The 19,734-nt window shown below is 34.0% G+C and overlaps 1 protein-coding gene across 1 annotated transcript; it reads right to left on the reverse strand.

The window, feature by feature from the left end:
* Window positions 1-13,735: 13,735 nt before the first annotated feature.
* Window positions 13,736-14,624, reverse strand: LOC125833035 (uncharacterized; the record flags this gene model as incomplete). Its single annotated transcript, XM_049512196.1, has 1 exon — window positions 13,736-14,624. A coding segment is annotated over exon 1 (889 nt), but the record flags the coding sequence as incomplete, so codon positions are not given.
* Window positions 14,625-19,734: the final 5,110 nt, after the last annotated feature.

Genomic DNA, 19,734 nt, shown 5'->3' on the forward strand with positions numbered 1-19,734 from the left:
TTAATGCTTTTTAGGGTTATATAGGATTTAAAGCTTAGGGCATAGGATTTTATTTTGTGTTTTTTAGGGTTTAACATATACGAATTTGGGTTTCATAGGGTTAAGAGCTTAAAGTTTTTTAGGTTTAGCGGTTTTTGGGATTTTAATGGTTTTTAAAGGTTGAGTGTTTCTTAGGGTTTAGGGTTTAGGGTTTAAGGCTTAGGGTTTATTTGTGTATTTTAGTTTTAGGGTTTACAAATTTTAAGGATTTAGGGTTTAGAGATTAGGGTTTTGTAGGTATTTTAAATGGGTTTTAGGGTTTCTTTAGGGTTTATAGAATTTAGGGTTTCTGAAAGTTTTGAATTTAGGGTTTTAGGTTAGGATTTAGGGTTTAGGGATTAGTGTTTTTGTAGGTTTAGGGTTTTATCTAGATTTTTATGGTTTAGGGCTCTGCGTAGGTTAATTTTTTTTTGAATTTTATAGGTTTAGGGTTTAGGGCTAAGATTTTTTTTGTGTTTTTAGGATTTAACATATACAATTTAGGGCTTTATAGGGTTTAGTGCTTAGGTTTTTTTACTTTTAGGGGTCCTTGAGCTTTTAGGGTTATATGCTTCTTTGGGTTTTTTACAGTTTAGGGTTTTGGGCTTAGGGTTTTGTTGTGTAGCTATGGTGTACGGTTTACATATTTTTAGAATTTAGAGTTTAGAGCTTTGGGTTTTGTAGGGGTTTTAAATGCTATTTAGGGTTTTTAGGGTCGATTTTAGGGTTAATAGGATTTAGGGTTTCCTAAGGTTAAGGGTCTAGGGTTTCTTAGGGCTTTAGGTTTAGGATTTAGGGTTTTTTGAGGTTTTTTTTTAGGTTATGGTTTTTGGGTTAAGGGTTTTATCTAGGTATTTAGGGTTTAGGGCTCTGTATTTTTAGTTTAATACTTTTTAGTGTTTTGTAAATTTTAGAGTTTAGGGCTTATAATATTTTTTATGTGTATTTTTAGAGTTTAGCATAAACGATTTAGGGCATTATAGGGTTTATATATTAGAGTTTTTAGGTTTAGTGGTTTTTTTAAAGCTTTTTATGGGTTAAGTGTTTCTTAGTGTTTAGGGTTTAGGGCTTAGGGTTTATTTGTGTATTTTAGTTTTATGGTCTAACGAATTTTTAGGACTTAGGATTTAGAGATTACGATTTTGTAGGCTTTGTAAATTGTTTTTAGAACATCTTTTAGGGTTTATAGGATTTACTGTTTCATATAGTTTAGGGTTTAGGGTTTTATGTTGTGTTTTATTAGGGTTTAGCCTATACGAATTAGGGTTTCAGAGGGTTAAGAGCTTAAAGTTTTTTAGGTTTAGCAGTTTTTGGGTTTTTAAAGGTTAAGTGTTTCTTAGGGTTTATGGTTTATAGCTTGGTGTTTTTTTGTGTATTTTAGTTTTAGGGTTTACGGATTTTTAGGTTTTAAGGCTTATAAATTAGGGTTTTGTAGGGGTTTTAAATGGGTTATAGGATTTCTTTAGGGTTTATAGAATTTAGGGTTTCTTAAAGTTTAGGATTTATGGTTATAGGTTTAAGATTTAGGGTTTTAGGTTAGGGTTTCGGGTTTCCTAAGGTTAAGGGTTTAGGGATTCTTAGGTCTTTAGGATTAGGATATAGGGTTTTCAGAGGTTTTTTTTAGGTTCTGGGATTTGGGTTAAGGGTTTTATCTAGGTTATTAGGGTTTAGCGCTTTGGATTTTTAGTTTAATGCTTTTTAGTGTTTTGTATGTTTTAGAATTTAGGGCTTATAATATATTTTATGTGTATTTATAGGGTTTAGTATAAACGATTTAGGGCATTATAGGGTTTATATATTAGAGTTTTTTAGGTTTAGTGGTTTTTTTAAGCTTTTTAAGGGTTAAGTGTTTCTTAGTGTTTAGGGTTTAGGGCTTAGGGTTTATTTGTGTATTTTAGTTTCATAGTCTACGGATTTTCAGAACTTAGGGTTTAGAGATTACGGTTTTGTAGGCGTTTTAAATTGTTTTTAGAGTTTCTTTTAGGGTTTATAGGATTTATGGTTTCTTATAGTTTAGGGTTTAGGGTTTTAGGATTAGGATTTACGATTTTACAGTGAGGATTTTATCTAGGTTTAAAGGGTTTAGGGCTTTGGATTTTTAATGTTAATGATTTTTAGGGTTTTATAGGTTTTATAGTTTAGGGTTTAGTGTTTTATTTCGTGTTTTTTTAGGGTTTAACAAATACGAATTAGGGTTTCAGAGGGTTAAGAGCTTAAAGTTTTTTAGGTTTAGCAGTTTTTGGGTTTTAGATGGTTAAGTGTTTCTTAGGGTTTAGGGTTTAAGGCTTAGTGTATATTTGTGTATTTTAGTTTTAGGGTTTACGGATTTTTTGGATTTTGGGTTTAGAGATTAGGGTTTTAAAGTGGTTTTAAATGGGTTTTACGATTTGTTAAAGTTTAGGATTTAGGGTTATAGGTTTAGGATTTAGGGTTTTAGGTTAGGGTATAGGGTTTAGGGATTAGTGTTTTTGTAGGTTTAGGGTTTTTGGTTAAGGTTTTTATCTAGGTTTTTACGGTTTAGGGCTCTGGGTAGGTTATTGTGTTTTAGGATTTTATAGGTTTAGGGTTTAGGGCTAAGGTTTTTTTTTGTGTTTTTAGGGTTTAACATAAATGATTTACGGCTTTATAGGGTTTAGGGCTACGGTTTTTTGTATTTTTAGGGATTATCGTATACGATTTACAGCTTTATAGAGTTTAGAGCTTAGAGTTTTTTAGATTTAGGGGTTTTTGAGTTTTTTAGGGTTAAGTGTTTTTTAGAATTTAGGGTTTTGGGCTTAGGGTTTTGTTATGTAGCTATGGTTTACGGTTAACTGATTTTTAGAATTCAGGGTTTAGAGCTTTGGGTTTTGTTGGGGTTTTGAAATGGTAATCAGGATATTTAGGGTTGATTTTAGGGTTTATAGGATTTATGGTTTCCTAGGGTTAAGGGTCTAGGGTTTCTTAATGCTTTAGGTTTATGATTTAGGGTTTTCAAAGGGTTTTTTTTAGGTTATGGGTTTTGGGTTAACGGTTTTATCAATGTTTTTAGGGTTTAGGGGTTTGGATTTTTATTTTAATGATTTTTAGGGTTTTATAGGTTTTAGAGTTTAGGGCTTATAGTTTAGGGTTTAAGGCTTATTGCTTATTTGTGTATTTTAGTTTTAGGGTTTACGAATTATTAGGATTTAGGGTTTAGAGATTAAGGTTTTGTAGGGGCTCTAAATGGGTTTTAGGGTTTCTTTAGGGTTTATAGGATTTAGGGTTTCTTAAAGTTTAGGATTTAGGGGTATAGTTTTTGGATTTAGGGTTTTAGGTTAGGTTTTAGGGTTTAGGGATTAATGTTTTTGTAGGTTTAGGCTTTGAGGTTAAGGTTTTTATCTAGTTTTTTACGGTTTAGGGCTCTAGTTAGGTTAGTATTTTTTAGGATTTTATAGGTTTAGGGTTTAACGCTAAGGTTTTTCTGTGTTTTTAGGGTTTAACATATATGATTTGGGGCTTTCTAGAGTTTAGACCTTAGAGTTTTTTAGATTTAGGGGTTCTTGAGTTTTTTAGGGTTAAGTGCTTCTTAGGGTTTTTTAGAGTTTAGGGTTTTGGGCTTTGAGTTTTGTTGTGTAGCTATGGTTTACGGTTTACATATTTTTAGAATTTAGAGTTTAGAACTTTGGGATCCGTAGGGGTTTTAAATTGTATTTAGGGTTTTTAGGGTCGATTTTAGGGTTTATAGGATTTAAGGTTTCCTAAGGTTAAGGGTTTAGGGTTTCTTAGGGCTTTATGTTTAGGATTTAGGGTTTTCGTAGGTTTTTTTTAGGTTATGGGTTTTGGGTTAAGGGTTTTATCAAGGTTTTTAAGGTTTAGGGCTTTGGATTTTAGTTTAACACTTTTTAGTGTTTTATAGGATTTAGAGTTTAGGGCTTAGAATTTTTTTTATGTGTATTTTTAGGGTTTAGCGTATACGATTTGGGGCATTATCAGGTTTACATATTAGAGTTTTTTAGGTTTAGTGGTTTTTTTAAGGTTTTTAAAGGTTGAGTGTTTCTTAGTGTTTAGGGTTTAGGACTTAGAGTTTATTTGTGCATTTTATTTTTATGGTCTACGAATTTTTAGGATTTAGGGTTTAGAGATTAGGGTTTTGTAGGCGTTTTAAATTGTTTTTAGAGTTTCTTTTAGTGTTTATAGGCTTTTCGATTTCTTATAGTTTAGGGTTTAGGGTTTTAGGTTTAGGATTTAGTGTTTTAGGTTAGGGTTTAGGGTTTAGTTCTTAGAAATATTTTATGTTTAGGGTTTTATAGTATGGGTTTGATCGAGCTTTTAATGGTTTAGGGCTTTGGATTTTTAAGGTTAATGCTTTTTAGGGTTTTATAGGTTTTAGAGTTTAGAGATTAGGGTTTTATTTTGTGTTTTTTAGGGTTTAACATATACAAATTAGGGTTTCATAGCGTTAAGAGCTTAAAGTTTTTTAGGTATAGCAGTTTTTGGGTTTTTAATGGTTAAGTGTTTCTTAGAGTTTAGGGTGTAATGCTTAGAGTTTATTTGTGTATTTTAGTTTTAAGGTTTACAGATTTTTAGGATTTAGGGTTTAGAGATTAGGGTTTTGTTGTGGTTTCAAATGGGTTTTAAGGTTTCTTTAGGGTTTATAGGATTTGGGGTTTCTTAAAGTTTAGGATTTAGGGTTATAAGTTTTGGATTTGGGGTTTTAGGTTAGGGTTTAAGGTTTAGGGATTAGTGTTTTTGTAGGTTTAGTGTTTTGGGTTAAGGTTTTTATCTAAGTTTTTACTGTTTAGTGCTCTGGGTAGGTTATTATTTTTTAGGATTTTAAGGTTTAGGGTTTAGGGCTAAGGTTTTTTTTGTGTTTTTAGGGTTTAACATATACGATTTAGGGCTTTATAGGGTTTAGAGCTTAGAGTTTTTTAGATTGAGCGGTTCTTGAATTTTTTAGGGTTAAGTGTTTCTTAGGGTTTTTTAGAGTTTAAGGTTTTGGGCTTAGGGTTTTGTGGTATAGCTATGGTATACAGTTTACAGATTTTTATAATTTAGAGTTTAGAACTTTGGATTTTGTAGGGGTTTTAAATGGTATTTAGGGTTTTTAGGGTCGATTTTCGGGTTTCCTAAGGTTAAGGGTTACGGGTTTCGTAGGGATTTAGGTTTAGGATTTAGGGTTTTTGGAGGTATTTTTTTAGGGTTTGGGTTTTGGGTTAAATGTTTTATCAAGGTTATTAGGGTTTAGGGCTTTGGATTTTTAGTTTAATGCTTTTTAGGGTTTTATAGGTTTTGGAATTTAAGGCTTAGAATTTTTTTTATGTGTATTTTTAGGATTTAGCATATACGATTTAGGGGTTTATAGGGTTTATATATTAGTGTTTTTTAGGATTAGCGGTTTTTGGGTTTTTAAGGTTTTTAAAGGTTAAGTCTTTCTTAGTGTTTAGGGTTTAGGGCTTAGGGTATATTTGTGTATTTTAGTTTTATGCTCTACGCATTTTTAGGATTAGGGTTTAGAGTTCACTATTTTGTAGGCATTTTAAATTGTTTTTAGATTTTCTTTTAGGTTTATAGGCTTTACGGTTGCTTAAAGTTTAGGGTTTAGGGTTTTAGGTTTAGGATTTATGGTTTTAGGTTAGGGTTTAGGGTTTAGGTCTTAGAAATATTTTATGTTTAGCATTTTACAGTAAGGGTTTTATCTAGGTTTTAAGGGTTTAAGGCTTTGGATTTTTAAAGTTAATGCTTTTAGGGTTTTATAGGTTTTAAAGTTTAGGGCTTCGGGTTTTATTTTGTTGTTTTTTATGGTGTAACATATATGAATTAGGGTTTCATAAGGTTAAGAGCTTAAAGTTTTTTAGGTTTAGCAGTTATTGGGTTTTTAAAGGTTAAGTGTTTCTTAGGGTTTAGGGTTTAAGGCTTAGAGTTTATTTGTGTATTTTAGTTTTAGGATTTACGGATTTTTTTTAATTTAGGGTTTAGAGATTAGGATTTTGTAGAGGCTTTAAATAGGTTTCTGGGTTTCTTTAGGGTTTATAGGATTTAGGGTTTCTTAAAGTTTAGGATTTAGGGTTTATGTTTAAGATTTAGGGTTTTAGGTTAGGGTTTAGGGTTTAGGGATTTCTATTTTTGTAGGTTTAGGGTTTGAGGTTAAGGTTTTTATCTAGGTTTTTACCGGTTTAGGGCTCTGGTAGGTTAATATTTTTTAGGATTTTATTGGTTTAGAGTTTAGCGCTAAGCTTTTTTTTATGTTTTTAGGGTTTAATATATACGATATAGAGCTTTATAGGGTTTAGAGCTTAGAGTCTTTTAGATTTAGGGGTTCTTAAGTTTTTTAGGGTTCAGTGTTTCTTAGGGTTTTGGGCTTAGGGTTTTGTTGTGTAGCTATGGTTTACGGTTTATAGATTTTTAGAATTTAGAGTTTAGACCTTTGGGTTTTGTAGGGTTTTAAATGGTATTTAGGGTTTTCAGGGTCTATTTTAGGGTTTATAGGATTTAGGTTTCTTGAGGTTAAGGGTTTAGGGTTTTATCTAGGTTTTTAGGGTTTAGGGCTTTGGATTTTAGTTTAATGTTTTTTAGTGTTTTATAGGTTTTAGAGTTTAGGGCTTAGAGTTTTTAGGTTTAGTGATTTTTTTAAAGGTTTTTCAGGGTTAAGTGTTTCGTAGTGTTTAGGGTGTAGGGCTTAGGGTTTATTTGTGTGTTTTAGTTTTATGGTCTATGGATTTTTAGGACTTAGGGTTTAGAGATTATGGTTTTGTAGGCGTTTGAAATTGTTTTTAGAGTTTTTTTTTAGGGTTTATAGACTTTAGGGTTTCTTATAGATTAGGGTTTAGGGCTTTAGGTTTAGGATTTAGTATTTTAGGTTAGGGTTTAGGGTTTAGGTCTTAGAAATATTTTATGTTTAGTGTTTTATCGTAAGGGTTTTATCCAGTTTTTAAGGTTTTAGGGCTTTGGATTTTTAAGGTTAATGCTTTTTAGGGTTTTAAACGGTTTAGAGTTTAGGGTTTTATTTTATGTTTTTTAGGGTTTAACATATACGAAATAGGGATTCACAGGGTTAAGAGCTTAAAGTTTTTTAGGTTTAGCTATTTTTGGGTTTTTAAGGGTTTTTAGAGGTTAAGTGTTTTTAGGGTTTAGGGTTTAAGGCTTAGGGTTTATTTGTGTATTTTAGTTTTAGGGTTTATGGGTTTTTAGGATTTATTGTTTTGAGATTAGGGTTTTTTAGGTGTTTTAAATGGGTTTTAGGGTATCTTTAGGGTTCATAGGATTTAGGGTTTCTTAAAGTTAAGGATTTAGGGGTATAGGTTTAGGATTTAGGGTTTTAGGTTAGGGTATAGGGTTAGGGATTGTGTTTTTGTAGGTTTAGGGTTTTGGGTTAAGGTTTTTATATAGGTATTTACGATTTAGGGTTCTCGGTAGGTTAAATTTTTTTAGGATTTTATTGGTTTAGGGTTTAGGGCAATGGTTTTTTTGTGTTTTTAGGGTTTAACATATACGATTCAGGGCTTTATAGGGTTAGAGCTTAGAGTTTTTTGGATTTAGGGGTTCTTGAGTTATTTAGGGTTAAATGTTTCTTAGGGTTTTTTAGAGTTCAGGGTTTTGGGCTTAGGGTTTTGTTGTGTAGCTTGGTTTACGGTTTACAGATTTTTAGAATTTAGAGTTTAGACCTTTGGGTTTTGTAGGGGTTTTAAATGGTATTTAGTGTTTTTAGGGTCGATTTTAGGGTTTATAGGATTTAGGGTTTCCTAAGGTTAAGGGTTTAGGGTTTCTTAGGGCTTTAGGTTTAGGATTTAGGGTTTTCGAAGGGGTTTTTTTAGGTTATGGGTTTTGGGTTAAGGGTTTTATCAAGGTTTATAGGGTTTAGGGCTTTGGATTTTTAGGGTTTTATAGGCTTTAGAGTTTAGGGCTTAGAATTTTTTTTATGTGTATTTTTAGAGATTAGCATATACGGTTTAGGCTTTAGGGTTTAGGGGCTTAGGGTTTATATGTGTATTTTAGTTTCTGGTCCACGGATTCTTAGGACTTAAGGGTTAGAGATGACGATTTTGTAGGCGTTTTAAATTGTTTTTATAGTTTCTTTAGGGTTTATAGGATCTACGATTTCTTATAGTTTAGGGTTTAGGGTTTTATGTTTAGGATTTAGGGTTTTAGGTTAGGTTTAGGGTTTCGGTCTTTGAAATATTTTATGTTTAGGGTTTTACAGTAAGCGTTTTATCTAGGTTTTAAGGGGTTTTTAAGGTTAATGCTTTTTTGGGTTTTATAGGTTTTTGAATTTAGTGCTTAGGGTTTTATTTTGTGTTTTCTGGGTTTAACATATATGAATTAGGGTTTCATAGGGTTAAGAGCTTAAAGTATTTAGGTTTAGCGGTTTTTGGGTTTTCAAGGGTTTTTAATTGTTAAGTGTTTCTTAGGGTTTAGGGTTTAAGGCTTAGGGTTTATTTGTGTATTTTAGTTTTAGGGTTTACGGATTATTAAGATTTATGGTTTAGAGAGTAGGGTTTTGTAGGTGTTTTAAATGGGTTTTAGGGTTTCTTTAGGGTTTATAAGATTTAGGGTTTCTTAAAGTTTAGGATTTAGAGTTGTAGGTTTAAGATTTAGGGTTTTAGGTTTGGGTTTAGGGTTTAGGGATTAGTGTTTTTTTAGGTTTAGGGTTTCAGGTTAAGGTTTTTATCTAGGTTCTTATGGTTTAGGGCTCTGGGTAGGTTAATGTTTTTTATGATTTTATAGGTTTATGGTTTAGGGCTAAAGTTTTTTTGTGTTATTAGGGTTTAACATATACAATTTGGGACTTTATAAGGTTTAGAGCTTAGAGTTTTTTAGATTGAGGAGTTTTTGAGTTTTGTAGGGTTAACCGTTTCTTAGGGCTTTTAAGAGTTTAGGGTTTTGGGCTTAGGGTTTTGGGCTTAGGGTTTTGTTGTGTAGCTATGGTTTAAGGTTTAAAGATTTTTAGAATTTACAGTTTAGAGCTTTGGGTTTTGTAGGGGTTTTAAATGGTATTTAATGTTTTTAGGGTTGATTTTAGGGTTTATAGGATTTAGGGTTTCTTAAGGTTATGGGTTTAGGGTTTCTTAGGGCTTTGTGTTTAGGATTTAGGGTTTTCGGAGGTTTTTTCTAAAAGGTTATGGGTTTTGGGTTAAGGGTTTTATCAAGGTTTTTAGGGTTTAGGGCTTTGGAGTTTTTGTTTTATGGTTTTTAGTGTTTTATATGTTTTAGTGTTTAGGGATTAGAATTTTTTTTATGTGTATTTTTAGGGTTTAGCACATATGATTTTGGGCTTTATAGGGTTTATATATTAGAGTATTTTAGGTTTAGTGGTTTTTGGGTTTTTTAAGGTTTTTAAGGGTTAAGTGTTTCTTAGTGTTTAGGACTTAGGGTTTTAATTTGTGTTTTTTAGGATTTAACATTTACGAATTAGGGTTTCACAGGGTTAAGAGCTTAAAGTTTTTTAAGTTTAGCTGTTTTTGGGTTTTTAAGGGTTTTTAAAGGTTAACTGTTTCTTAGGGTTTAGCGTTTATTTGTGTATTTTAGTTTTAGGGTTTACTGTTTTTAGGATTTAGGATTTAGAGATTAGGGTTTTGTAGGGATTTTGAATGGGTTTTAGGGTTTCTTTATGATTTATAGAATTTAGGGTTTCTTAAAGTTTAGGATTTAGGGTTATAGGTTTAGTATTTAGGGTTTTAGGTTAGGGTATAGAGTTTAGGGATTAGTGATTTTTAGGTTTAGGGTTTTAGGTTAAGGCTTTTATCAAGGTTTTTACGGTTTAGGGCCTTGGGTAGGTTAATGTTTTTTAGGATTTTATAGGTTTAGGGTTTAACATATACGATTTAGGGCTTTATATGGTTCAGAGCTTAGATTTTTTAGATTTAAGGGTTCTTGAGTTTTTTAGGGTTAAGTGTTTCTTTGGTTTTTTTAGAGTTTAGGGTTTTGTTGTGTTGCTATGGTTTACGGTTTACAGATTTTTAGAATTTAGAGTTTATAGTTTTGGGTTTTGTAGGGGTTTTAAATAGTATTTAGTGGTTTTAGTGTTGATTTGACGGTTTTTAGGATTTAGGGTTTCGTAAGGTTCAGGGATTAGGGTTTCTTAGGGCTTTAGGTTTAGGATTTAGGGTTTTTGGAGGGTTTTTTTAGGTTTTGGGTTTTGCGTTAAGGATTTTATCAAGGTTTTTAGGGTTTAGGGCTTTGGATTTTTAGTTTAATGCATTTTAGGGTTTTATTAGTTTTAGAGTTTGGGGCTCATAATTTTTTTTATGTGTATTTTTAGGGTTTAGCATATACGATTCAGGGCTTTATTGGGTTTATATATTAAAGTTTTTTAGGTTTAGTCGTTTTTGGGTGTTTAAGGTTTTTAAGGGTTAAGTGTTTCTTAGTGTTTAGGGTGTAGGGCTTAGGGTTTATTTGTGTATTTTAGTTTTATGGTCTATGGATTTATAGTAATTCAGGTTTAGAGATTACGATTTTGTAGGCATTTTAAATTGATTTTTGAGTTTCTTTAAAGGTTTATAGGCTTTATGGTTTGTTATAGTTTAGGGTTGGGTGCTTTATGTTTAGGTTTTAGGGTTTAGGGTTTAGGTCTTAGAAATATTTTATGTTTAGGGTTTTACAGTAAGGGTTTTATCTAGGTTTTAACCGTTTAGGGCTTTGGGTTTTTAAGGTTAATGATTTTTAGGGTTTTATAGGTTTTAGAGTATAGGGCTTAGTGTTTTATTTTGCGTTTTTTAGTGTTTACATATACGAATTAGGATTTCATAAGGTTAAGAGCTTAAAGTTTTTTAGGTTTAGCGGTTTTTGGGCTTTTAAAGGTTAAGTGTTTCTTAGGGTTTAGGGTTTAAGGCTTAGGGTTTATTTGTGTATTTTAGTTTTAGGGTTTATGGATTTTTAGGATTTAGGCTTTAGAGGTTAGGGTTTTGTAGGTGTTTTAAATGGGTTTTAGGGTTTCTTTAGGGTTTATTGGTTTTAGGGTTTCTTCAAGTTTAGGATTTAGGGTTGTAGGTTTAGGATTTAGGGTTTTAGGTTAAGGTTTAGGGATTAGTGTTTTTTTAGGTTTAGGGTTTTAGGTTAAGGTTTTTCTCTAGGTTTTTACAGTGTTGTGTGTCATTTGGTCGATTTGTGTCATGGTCTGATCTGCATGGATTAGCTTGTCGAGTCTAAGAGAACGAAGTTGCACCTGAAAAGTGAGGGGGTAGAGAGCCATGTGATTGCTTGAGCCTGAAATGCTTGCTTCTATACAAGTGTCGTTTAGAGTCGTAGTGCGTCCCTTGAGTACAAACAACGAATTTAAGTTGAGGGTGTTGATATACGGTGAGTTTACGGTATTTCTAATACATTTCACATACAAGTTGTGTGTGTCTAGGGACTTTTTGTATTGGTTTTTATGTGTTTTTATCGAATTTTGCAGGAAAAATGTTCAGGTGCGGAAGTATAGAGATAGCTGAAAGAAATGCAGAAAAAGGGCATTCACGGAGGTGATCGACGGACCGTAGGTCCATTGATGGTCCGTAGGTGATGATCGTAGATCAGCAGGCAAGGTATGGAAGACGAATCAGGGAAATCTGACCAAGTGTGGAATCAGGGTGGCCATTGACGGTCCGTAGATCAATCTACGGACCGTACTGATTGATTCGTAGATTGAGACTGTGAGGGTTCCAGTACCTGATTTTTGAAGATTCTAAGTGTGGAGCTACGGAGGGGATTGACGGACCGTAGATCGATTTACGATCCGTACTGCAAGTCCGTCGTTTGCTTCAGAGAAGCTGATTTTTGGAAGCTGAAATATTTTCTAAGTCCTGGCTGACGGAAGGGACTTACGGACCCGTAGATCCATCGACGGTCCGTAAGTCAGTCTCGTGGAATGAAGACGTATGCCTGAACAAAATTTCCTTAATTTGTTTCCCTTTTAATTTAGGATTTGTTTTCTATAAATAGGGCATGTAAACCTCGTTTTTAGGGGTTAGACATTGTTATTCTAGTTTTACTTTGTGACTTGGGAGATTAATTTGAAAACCTAACAATTATTGATTTCCTATGTTCGATTTGAAGATTTTGGCTTTGCAATTCAAGTTGAATTTCTGGGTTTATTATTCTCTTTACGTAAGTTCATGATTTCTTAATTTATAACTATGAATCGTTTTCTTGCTAATATGGGTAACTAAATCCACAAATAGGGTTGTGGGAACCATGAGCGATTAACAATGTATGAATAGTAAATAAGCAATTCTTGAATAGTGTTTTGCATGCATTGATAATTCTTTCGGTTAGAAGTCTTTTTAACGAGTGCACGCGTTAGAACTCGCTTTGTTGCTACTTGCCGGACCTAGGAGATAATCAACAAGAAAAGAATTATCAACATAGATTTAGTGTGATACTATCTAATAGGCTAGTGTCGATTGGTGCGAAGTAATAGCTAAGCCAAACATCGATTATGATGTCTAATATGAGGTAGAGGTAAGGGTTAATAAATTATACACACGTAGCCGGACCAAGGTGCGGGGTAAAATTCTCTAGATGTCTGACCAAGAATTTAGAGATACCTAACTTATTTCTTTGCATGTAGTACACTAGGAAAGGATAGCTATTACTAGGATTACAGCATTATGAGCTTGTGGAGAACACGTATACCCTAGTTATTTCTCTCATCTTGATAACAACCAAAATTGAGTTTTGATTACTGATTACTTATTAAATTCTTACTATTTGTTTCACACAAACAGAACCCCCCCCTTTAATTACCTGTTTCTGGAAGTAATTTGACTAATTGAATATAATTGTTGGTTAAAGTAAAGTCTCAACCATTTTCCTTGTGGGATCGACCCCAACCTACAAGTTGGGTTCTTTACTTGATAACGATCGCTTATGCTTCTTTAGGGAGGTCTAATTTGAGCGTATCAGCCCTATACCTCCTTTTGTACAAGGTAGGCTCATGGTGTCTAGAGATGCCCAATGATACTTTCTTTTATCCAAATCTCTTCCCCAGAAGAAGTCTGTAATAATGGCTTCAATGTATTTAATAGTAGTGCTGGGAGGGGAAATTGCAGCCATAGTATGTATAGGTATAGATTGCAATGCATGTTTGATCAAAGTAATTCTGCCCCCAAAACTAAGTACCCTTGCCTACCAACCACACACTTTTTTAGAGACCTTCTCCACTAAAGGTGAATAATAAATGATCCTTTGTCTACCAATATAAAAAGGACATCCTAAATAAGTAATAGGACTACTCTTCTGGGAAAAATTAGTAACATCTTGAATGGTATGATGATGTCCTGTGATGTATTGTCTGGAACCATAAAGTGACTCTTTGCTTTGTTAATAAGCTAACCAGAGTATGTTCATACTCCCCTAAATTGTCCATAATGAGCTTAAGGGAATGTCTGTCAGTGGAAGCAAAAACAATAACATCATCTGCAAAACTCAAATGATTGATCTGAGGTCCTTTAGGCTCCAAATAAAAGCCTTTATAATTTGGATTCTGATGTAGAGAATTAAGCAACCTAGTCAATACCTTTGCTCCTAAAATAAATAGGGCCGGGGATAAAGGGTTTCCTTGCTTAAGTCCTCTAGTGGAGTGAAAGAATCCATGCCTATGACCATTAATGATAATAGAATACCAATTGTTACTCATTAATCTCCAAACTAAATCAATAAAAATCTCCCCAAATCCAAACTTCCTTAAAACCAAACATGTGAATGACCAAGACACCCTGTCATATGCCTTGGTCATATCAAGTTTGATAACCACATTATTTCATGTATTGGGTTTTTTTTATACCATGAGTAATTTCTGGTGCAAGCATGATACTTTCTGTAATACTTCTCCCTCTTACAAAGCCAGACTGATTATCTGATAATAATAGGGGCAAAATAGTAGCCAATCTCATGCTCAAAAATTTAGAAATGATCTTATTGGTAAAGTTACGAAGGATGATAGGTCTAAGGTCAGTGAATTTAGTAGGTTGTTCAGTTGTTGGAATCAAAACCAAACATGCATGGGACATGAACTTAGGCATAATGTTACCACAAAAAAAAGATTGAATAGCTGCCAGTATATCTTCTTTAATGATATTCCAACAAACTTGATAAAATTTGCCTCCTATACCATCTGGACCTGCTGCTGAACTTGGGTTCATAGCAAACACAACTTGTCTAAGTTCCTCTATATTAGGCATTACTTGCATCCTCTTATTATGTTCATGAGTGACTACTGATGGAATAAGCTGAAGAATACTTTCATCTATTCTCTCATACTGACCAGTGAACATTTGTGGATAATAATCACATGATGCCTGTGCTATTTGTTCCTCCCCATGTATCCATACCCCATTTTCAGTACAGATTTTATGTAAAAATAACCTCCTTCTTCTACCTCTCATAAAAGCATGAAAGTATTTAGTGTTGGCATCACCATCCTTAAACCATTGTAATCTTGTCTTTTGTTTAAGAATAGCTTCTTCCATTTTCAAATACCTAATGTAGGTGCCAGTCATCTGATGTAATTTCTGCCTAACAGCTTCATTGTTATCTGTCATAAGTTCTTCTTCAGATTTCCTGATAGTGTCCTCAAATTCCTTAACCGTAGTAAAGATATCACCATACTCTCTTTTAGACCAGTTGCTAAGTGTTGATGTGACTCTTTTTATTTTGTGATGTAATCTCCACATCGGATTGCCAGTAACTCCCTTTTCCTAGCACTGTTGGACTGTTTTCAAGAAATGACAATGTCAACCCAAAAATGTAGGAACTTGAAATATTTGATATGACTCTCGGTAACCCTATTCATTTCCATCAACATAGGACTATGATCAGAACGAACAGAAGATAAATTTTCAATGGTAGTTTGTGGCATAACCTCTAACTATTTATCATTAACAATAGCCCTATCTAATCTCTTCCAAACTCTAGCTTCTGCATCCATTTGATTGCACCATGTGAATGATAACCCTGTGTATCCTAGATCAGTCAATCCACATGCCTCTATAAATCCAATAAATTCAAAGCTCATATTCATATTGTAAGGTATTCCCCCAAGTTTCTCCTCAACAGAGATGATAACATTGAAATCACCAATTGTACACCAGGGTAAACCCATATTAGCATAAAAATTGATCATTTCCCACAAAGCTCTCCTCATATATTCCTTGCATTTAGCATAGATAAAGGACATCATTAATTTCTCAGAATTATCTATGTGATGAAAAGTTACTGTGATAGGTTGATCATGTTTTTCCAAAATCTGACCAGTCACTTCATTAGACTTAGACTGACTGCATGATCCATCTGTAGTTGACCCCTTACCTTATTAAGCTGAGAGTTATCTGCAAATGGCTCCAGGATAGCAATAATAGATAAATGATGCATATTCTTGAGTGCTTGAAGCCTTTCCAAGGATCCTTTGGTATTGATACTTCTAGCATTCCAGTAAATAGCTTTACTTATTAATAACCTTTTGATTTGGACCTAGTCATGGGCCTGCTAGAAGTGTCAGATTTGCTAGTAATATTTTGTTGAGGGTTGTGCCTAGTTTGTTTCCTTCCTCTAGGGGATAAATCCTGTTGTTCTGTCATTCTCTGAACATCAGTAACTTTATCCTTAAAGGAGGAACAAAATACTTGACCAGTATATGGCTGGGTATCTGGTGTTTCTTCATCAGAGTCCTCCAAAGATTGATTATCAGGATCCAGATCATCCTCAGAATTGAGTGCCCCATAATCATCAGGAGGCACCTAGCCATGTTACCCTCAGTAACCTGGCATCAGCATAGCTTTCAGTCTGTTGACCTGTATCTATCCCAGCTGTATCTTTACCAATATTCTGTTGCAATCTCTTTTTTATAGCCTCTCTTTTCTTTTTACTCAATCTGTCCCCTGATTTGTTATTAAATCTGCCCTGTTGTTGCCCTGTATCTGTGACCTGTGGAGTGGCAAGTGTCTGTTGATTCTTGAAAGGGGGTAGCAGGGGCTCTAAAGTCTCCTCTATGGTCAAATTCCACTTCCTCATGTCTACCATGAGTCAGTTCCCCCCTCTGCAGGTCAGTATCTGTCTCCTGTCCCTCCCATCCAAACCTCCAACAACTCCCTAACAATAACATTAACAACATTATCAATGGGATTAGGGGATGGGAGCATGAGTCATACATGTACCAGCTTGCCCTGTATAAACTTCCTTGCTTTGTTGATCTTGTTACCTAGTTAGAAATTATATCCACCTGTAATTACTTATTAGTTTTGTCTTTTCCAGCATTTCTATTTTCCTGGTATACTCATGTTGACCCTGCTGCTTTGTTGCTGCTATATGAAGTCTGCTATCACTTATGTTGCCTTTGAATTTGTCCAAAACCTCTAGACTAGGTGATGACTCCTGCACATGAAGATTAATATATGTATTTTGTGTAGGAATAGTAGTTATACCTGCATGTTTGGTGGTCTATTCTGTTTGTCTAACATTGCCTTGAGTTGCCAAAGGTTGATTATTGTTCCTCTTTTTTTGTGTTTTGCCAATGCTCCTCTTGCTGATACTGAATTTGTTCCTGATCTCTTTGTTGGTTATATTGTTGATTGGTACTTCCTTCTGATCACCTTCTTTTTGATCCTTAGTTTGTGTATTATGTTCCATCTCTTTGTTATTCTTATTCCTCACAGCCTCCATATCCTTTTTCTTTCTATCTTCATCTCTTTGTCTTATGGTACACTCATTTTCTAAATGACCTTGATTCTTACAATAGAAACAATAATCAGGAATATTGTCATAATCTATTTTCTGCCATCTACCATCAGTGATATCCTCCCTTATATAACCCATCCATATTTAAGGGGATCTCTTATGAGTAAGATCAACTTGAACCTTAACCCTACCATGACTACCCCTAGTCTTTTTAATAGAAGCAGAATCTAAGTATAAAACCTTGCCAATAGGGGAGAGAGAGTAAGCCAGAAACAAACTCTTTATTATAGCAATGCCAAGGTAGCTCAGGCAGAGAGATCCAAATAGGGACTATAGGAGTTTCTTAAGCAGGTTTAAAATTAGGAGTCCACACTTGAATTCGCATCACCTGTCCAGCTTGGTCCAAACCATATTGTAATCAAGCTCATTATCAAGATCAATTTACACATGTCTAGAATTAAAATGAGCAATTTTAACACCACCCGATAATTGAGTTTGCAATATGAAGTTATTTCTAATAAGTTCCAATTTAGGCATGGTGTAACTAAATTTCCCAATGAGAGTATATTTGCAGGCTGCTGCAAAATCTCTCATCCCTCTTCTTTCACATACAAAAAAATAGGCAGGCCGTGTTTGGTGGTGATTTCAGGAGCAGTCAAAGTAATGGGAATATCACATTTGGACTGACTATATCTAAGACGATCAGCATAAGTTTGCACTACTGTATAAGGAGCCGGAGAAACAAGAAGATCAGTTTTGGGGGGATTGGGAGGATTAGGACGATCATTTCGAACATTAGTATTATTATTTTTAGGAACATGTTTGTCAAAATTACTAGAATTCTAGGAAAATTATCCTGATAAACCTGTTGTTGATCAATTCTAGCGGTAGACTTAATCGTATTAGTATTCCCTTGATCTTTAGCAACCCAAAATTTCTGTTGGTCATTTTCCTTTCTAAAATGTTCAGTACCAGAATTCAGATGGGCTTGATTTGCAGGAAACACAGTTAGACGAGAATTACATTATGAATTATACCTGTGTCCTTACCCTGTTTCTTGATGAATTGCTCATCTATATGAGAAGTGTTAGATTGCCCCAAATCTTGAACATGTTACTTTCCTTCCCTAATTTGGATGTAAGGCACTGATGACACACGCGGCTCATCTGGTATTGAGATTTTTTGCCAAATTCCGCCAGGATCGCCTAAACCGGCAATTCCACCATGAAATGTACTTGAAGCTTCATTGTTATGACCACACGACCAATATTACCTCTCCCAAGATCAGATTCATCGCAAATTTCTTTCGTAGTGCTTCGATTTTTGGTGGTGTGTTGGGACGATTCACTCACCTTCGTCGCCTGTGGATTTCTCTCAATTGGGACGGTTAAATCATGGATTTTTACTATTATGAACCATCTTGAGAGTGGGATTCTTTTGCCCCAGTCCCTTTTCCGCTAATTTGACTAGAATCTTCCTTGGGATTATTAAAACGAGTTCCATCCAACTCCCTTTCCGCTGCAGTATGGATCGCCTCTTCTCTCACCTGCGATGAGTTGTAGGTTGATTCTGAGGACGATTCTTGAAGATTTGACGATATAGGTGGCTTGTGCATCTCAGTAGATCGGATCGGGTGGCCTAAAATGATCATCTGCCAGAACTCCTTCCATTCTATGGATGCTGAAACGTTGTGAAATTAGCCGAGGAAGCTAACTTCTTAAGAAATTCTAGAGAGAGAAAATTTTTAGAGAGAGGAAAAATTCATGAAATCAGGAGGCTATAATTTGGATTTTTAGGATTTAGGGTTTAGAGATTAGGGTTTTGTAGGGGTTTTAAATGGGTTTTAGGGTTTCTTTAGGTTTTATAGGATTTGGGGTTTCTTAAAGTTTAGGATTTAGGGTTTTAGGTTAGGGTATAGGGTTTAGGATTAGTGGTAGTAGGGTTTTAGGATAAGGTTATTATCTAGGTTTTTTACGGTTTAGGGCTTGGGTAGGTTAATGTTTTTTAGGATCTTATAGGCTTAGGGTTTAGGGCTAAGGTTTTTTTTGTGTTTTAGGGTTTAGAATAACGATTTACGGCTTTATAGGGTTTAGAGCTTAGAGTTTTTTAGATTTAGGGGTTCTTGAGGTTTTTAGGGTTAAATGTTTCTAAGGGTTTTTTATAATTGGGGATTTGGGCTTAGGGTTTTGTTGTGTAGCTATGGTTTACGGTTTATAGATTTTTAGAATTTAGAGTTTAGAGCTTTGTGTTTTGTAGGGATTTTAAATTGGTATTTAGGGTTTTTAGGGTTTATAGGATTTATGGTTTCTAACTTTATAGGATTTATGGTTTCCTAAGGTTAAGGGTTTTTAGGGGTTTTCTTTAGGGCTTTTTTTTTAGGTTATGGGTTTGAGTTAAGGGTTTTATCAAGGTTTTTAGGGTTTATGGTATTGGATTTTTAGTTTAATAATTTATAGGGTTTTATAGGTTTTAGAGTTTAGGGCTTAGAATTTTTTTATGTGTATTTTTAGGGTTTAGCATATACGATTTAGGGCTTTATAGGGTTTATATGTTAGAGTTTTTTAGGTTTAGCGGTTTTTGGGTTTTTAAGGTTTTTAAGGGTGAAGTCATTCTTAGTGTTTAGGGTTAAGGGCTTAGGGTTTATTTGTGTATTTTAGTTTTATGGTCTACGGATTTTTAGGACTCTGGGTTTAGAGATTATGGTTTCGAAGGCGTTTTAAATTGTTTTTAGAGTTTCTTTAAGGGTTTATAGGCTTTACGGTTTGTTATAGTTTAGGGTTTGGTGCTTTATGTTTAGGATTTAGGGTTTAGGGTTTAGGTCTTAGAAATATTTTATGTTTATGGTTTTATAGTAAGGGTTTAATCTAGGTTTAAAGGGTTTAGGGCTTTGGATTTTTTAATGTTAATGCTTTTTAGAGTTTTATAGGCTTTAGAGATTAGGGCTTAGGGTTTTATTTTGTGTTTTTTAGGGTTTAACACATACGAATTAGGGTTTCATAGGGTTAAGAGCTTTAAGTTTTTTAGGTTTAATAGTTTTTGGGGTTTTAAAGGTTAAGTGTTTTCTTAGGGTATATGGTTTTCAGTCTTAGGGTTTATTTGTGTATTTTAGTT

This window comes from Solanum verrucosum, unplaced genomic scaffold (assembly GCF_900185275.1).
Source record: "Solanum verrucosum unplaced genomic scaffold, falcon-dt-bn FXZP01000767.1, whole genome shotgun sequence".
Taxonomy (NCBI): domain Eukaryota; kingdom Viridiplantae; phylum Streptophyta; class Magnoliopsida; order Solanales; family Solanaceae; genus Solanum; species Solanum verrucosum.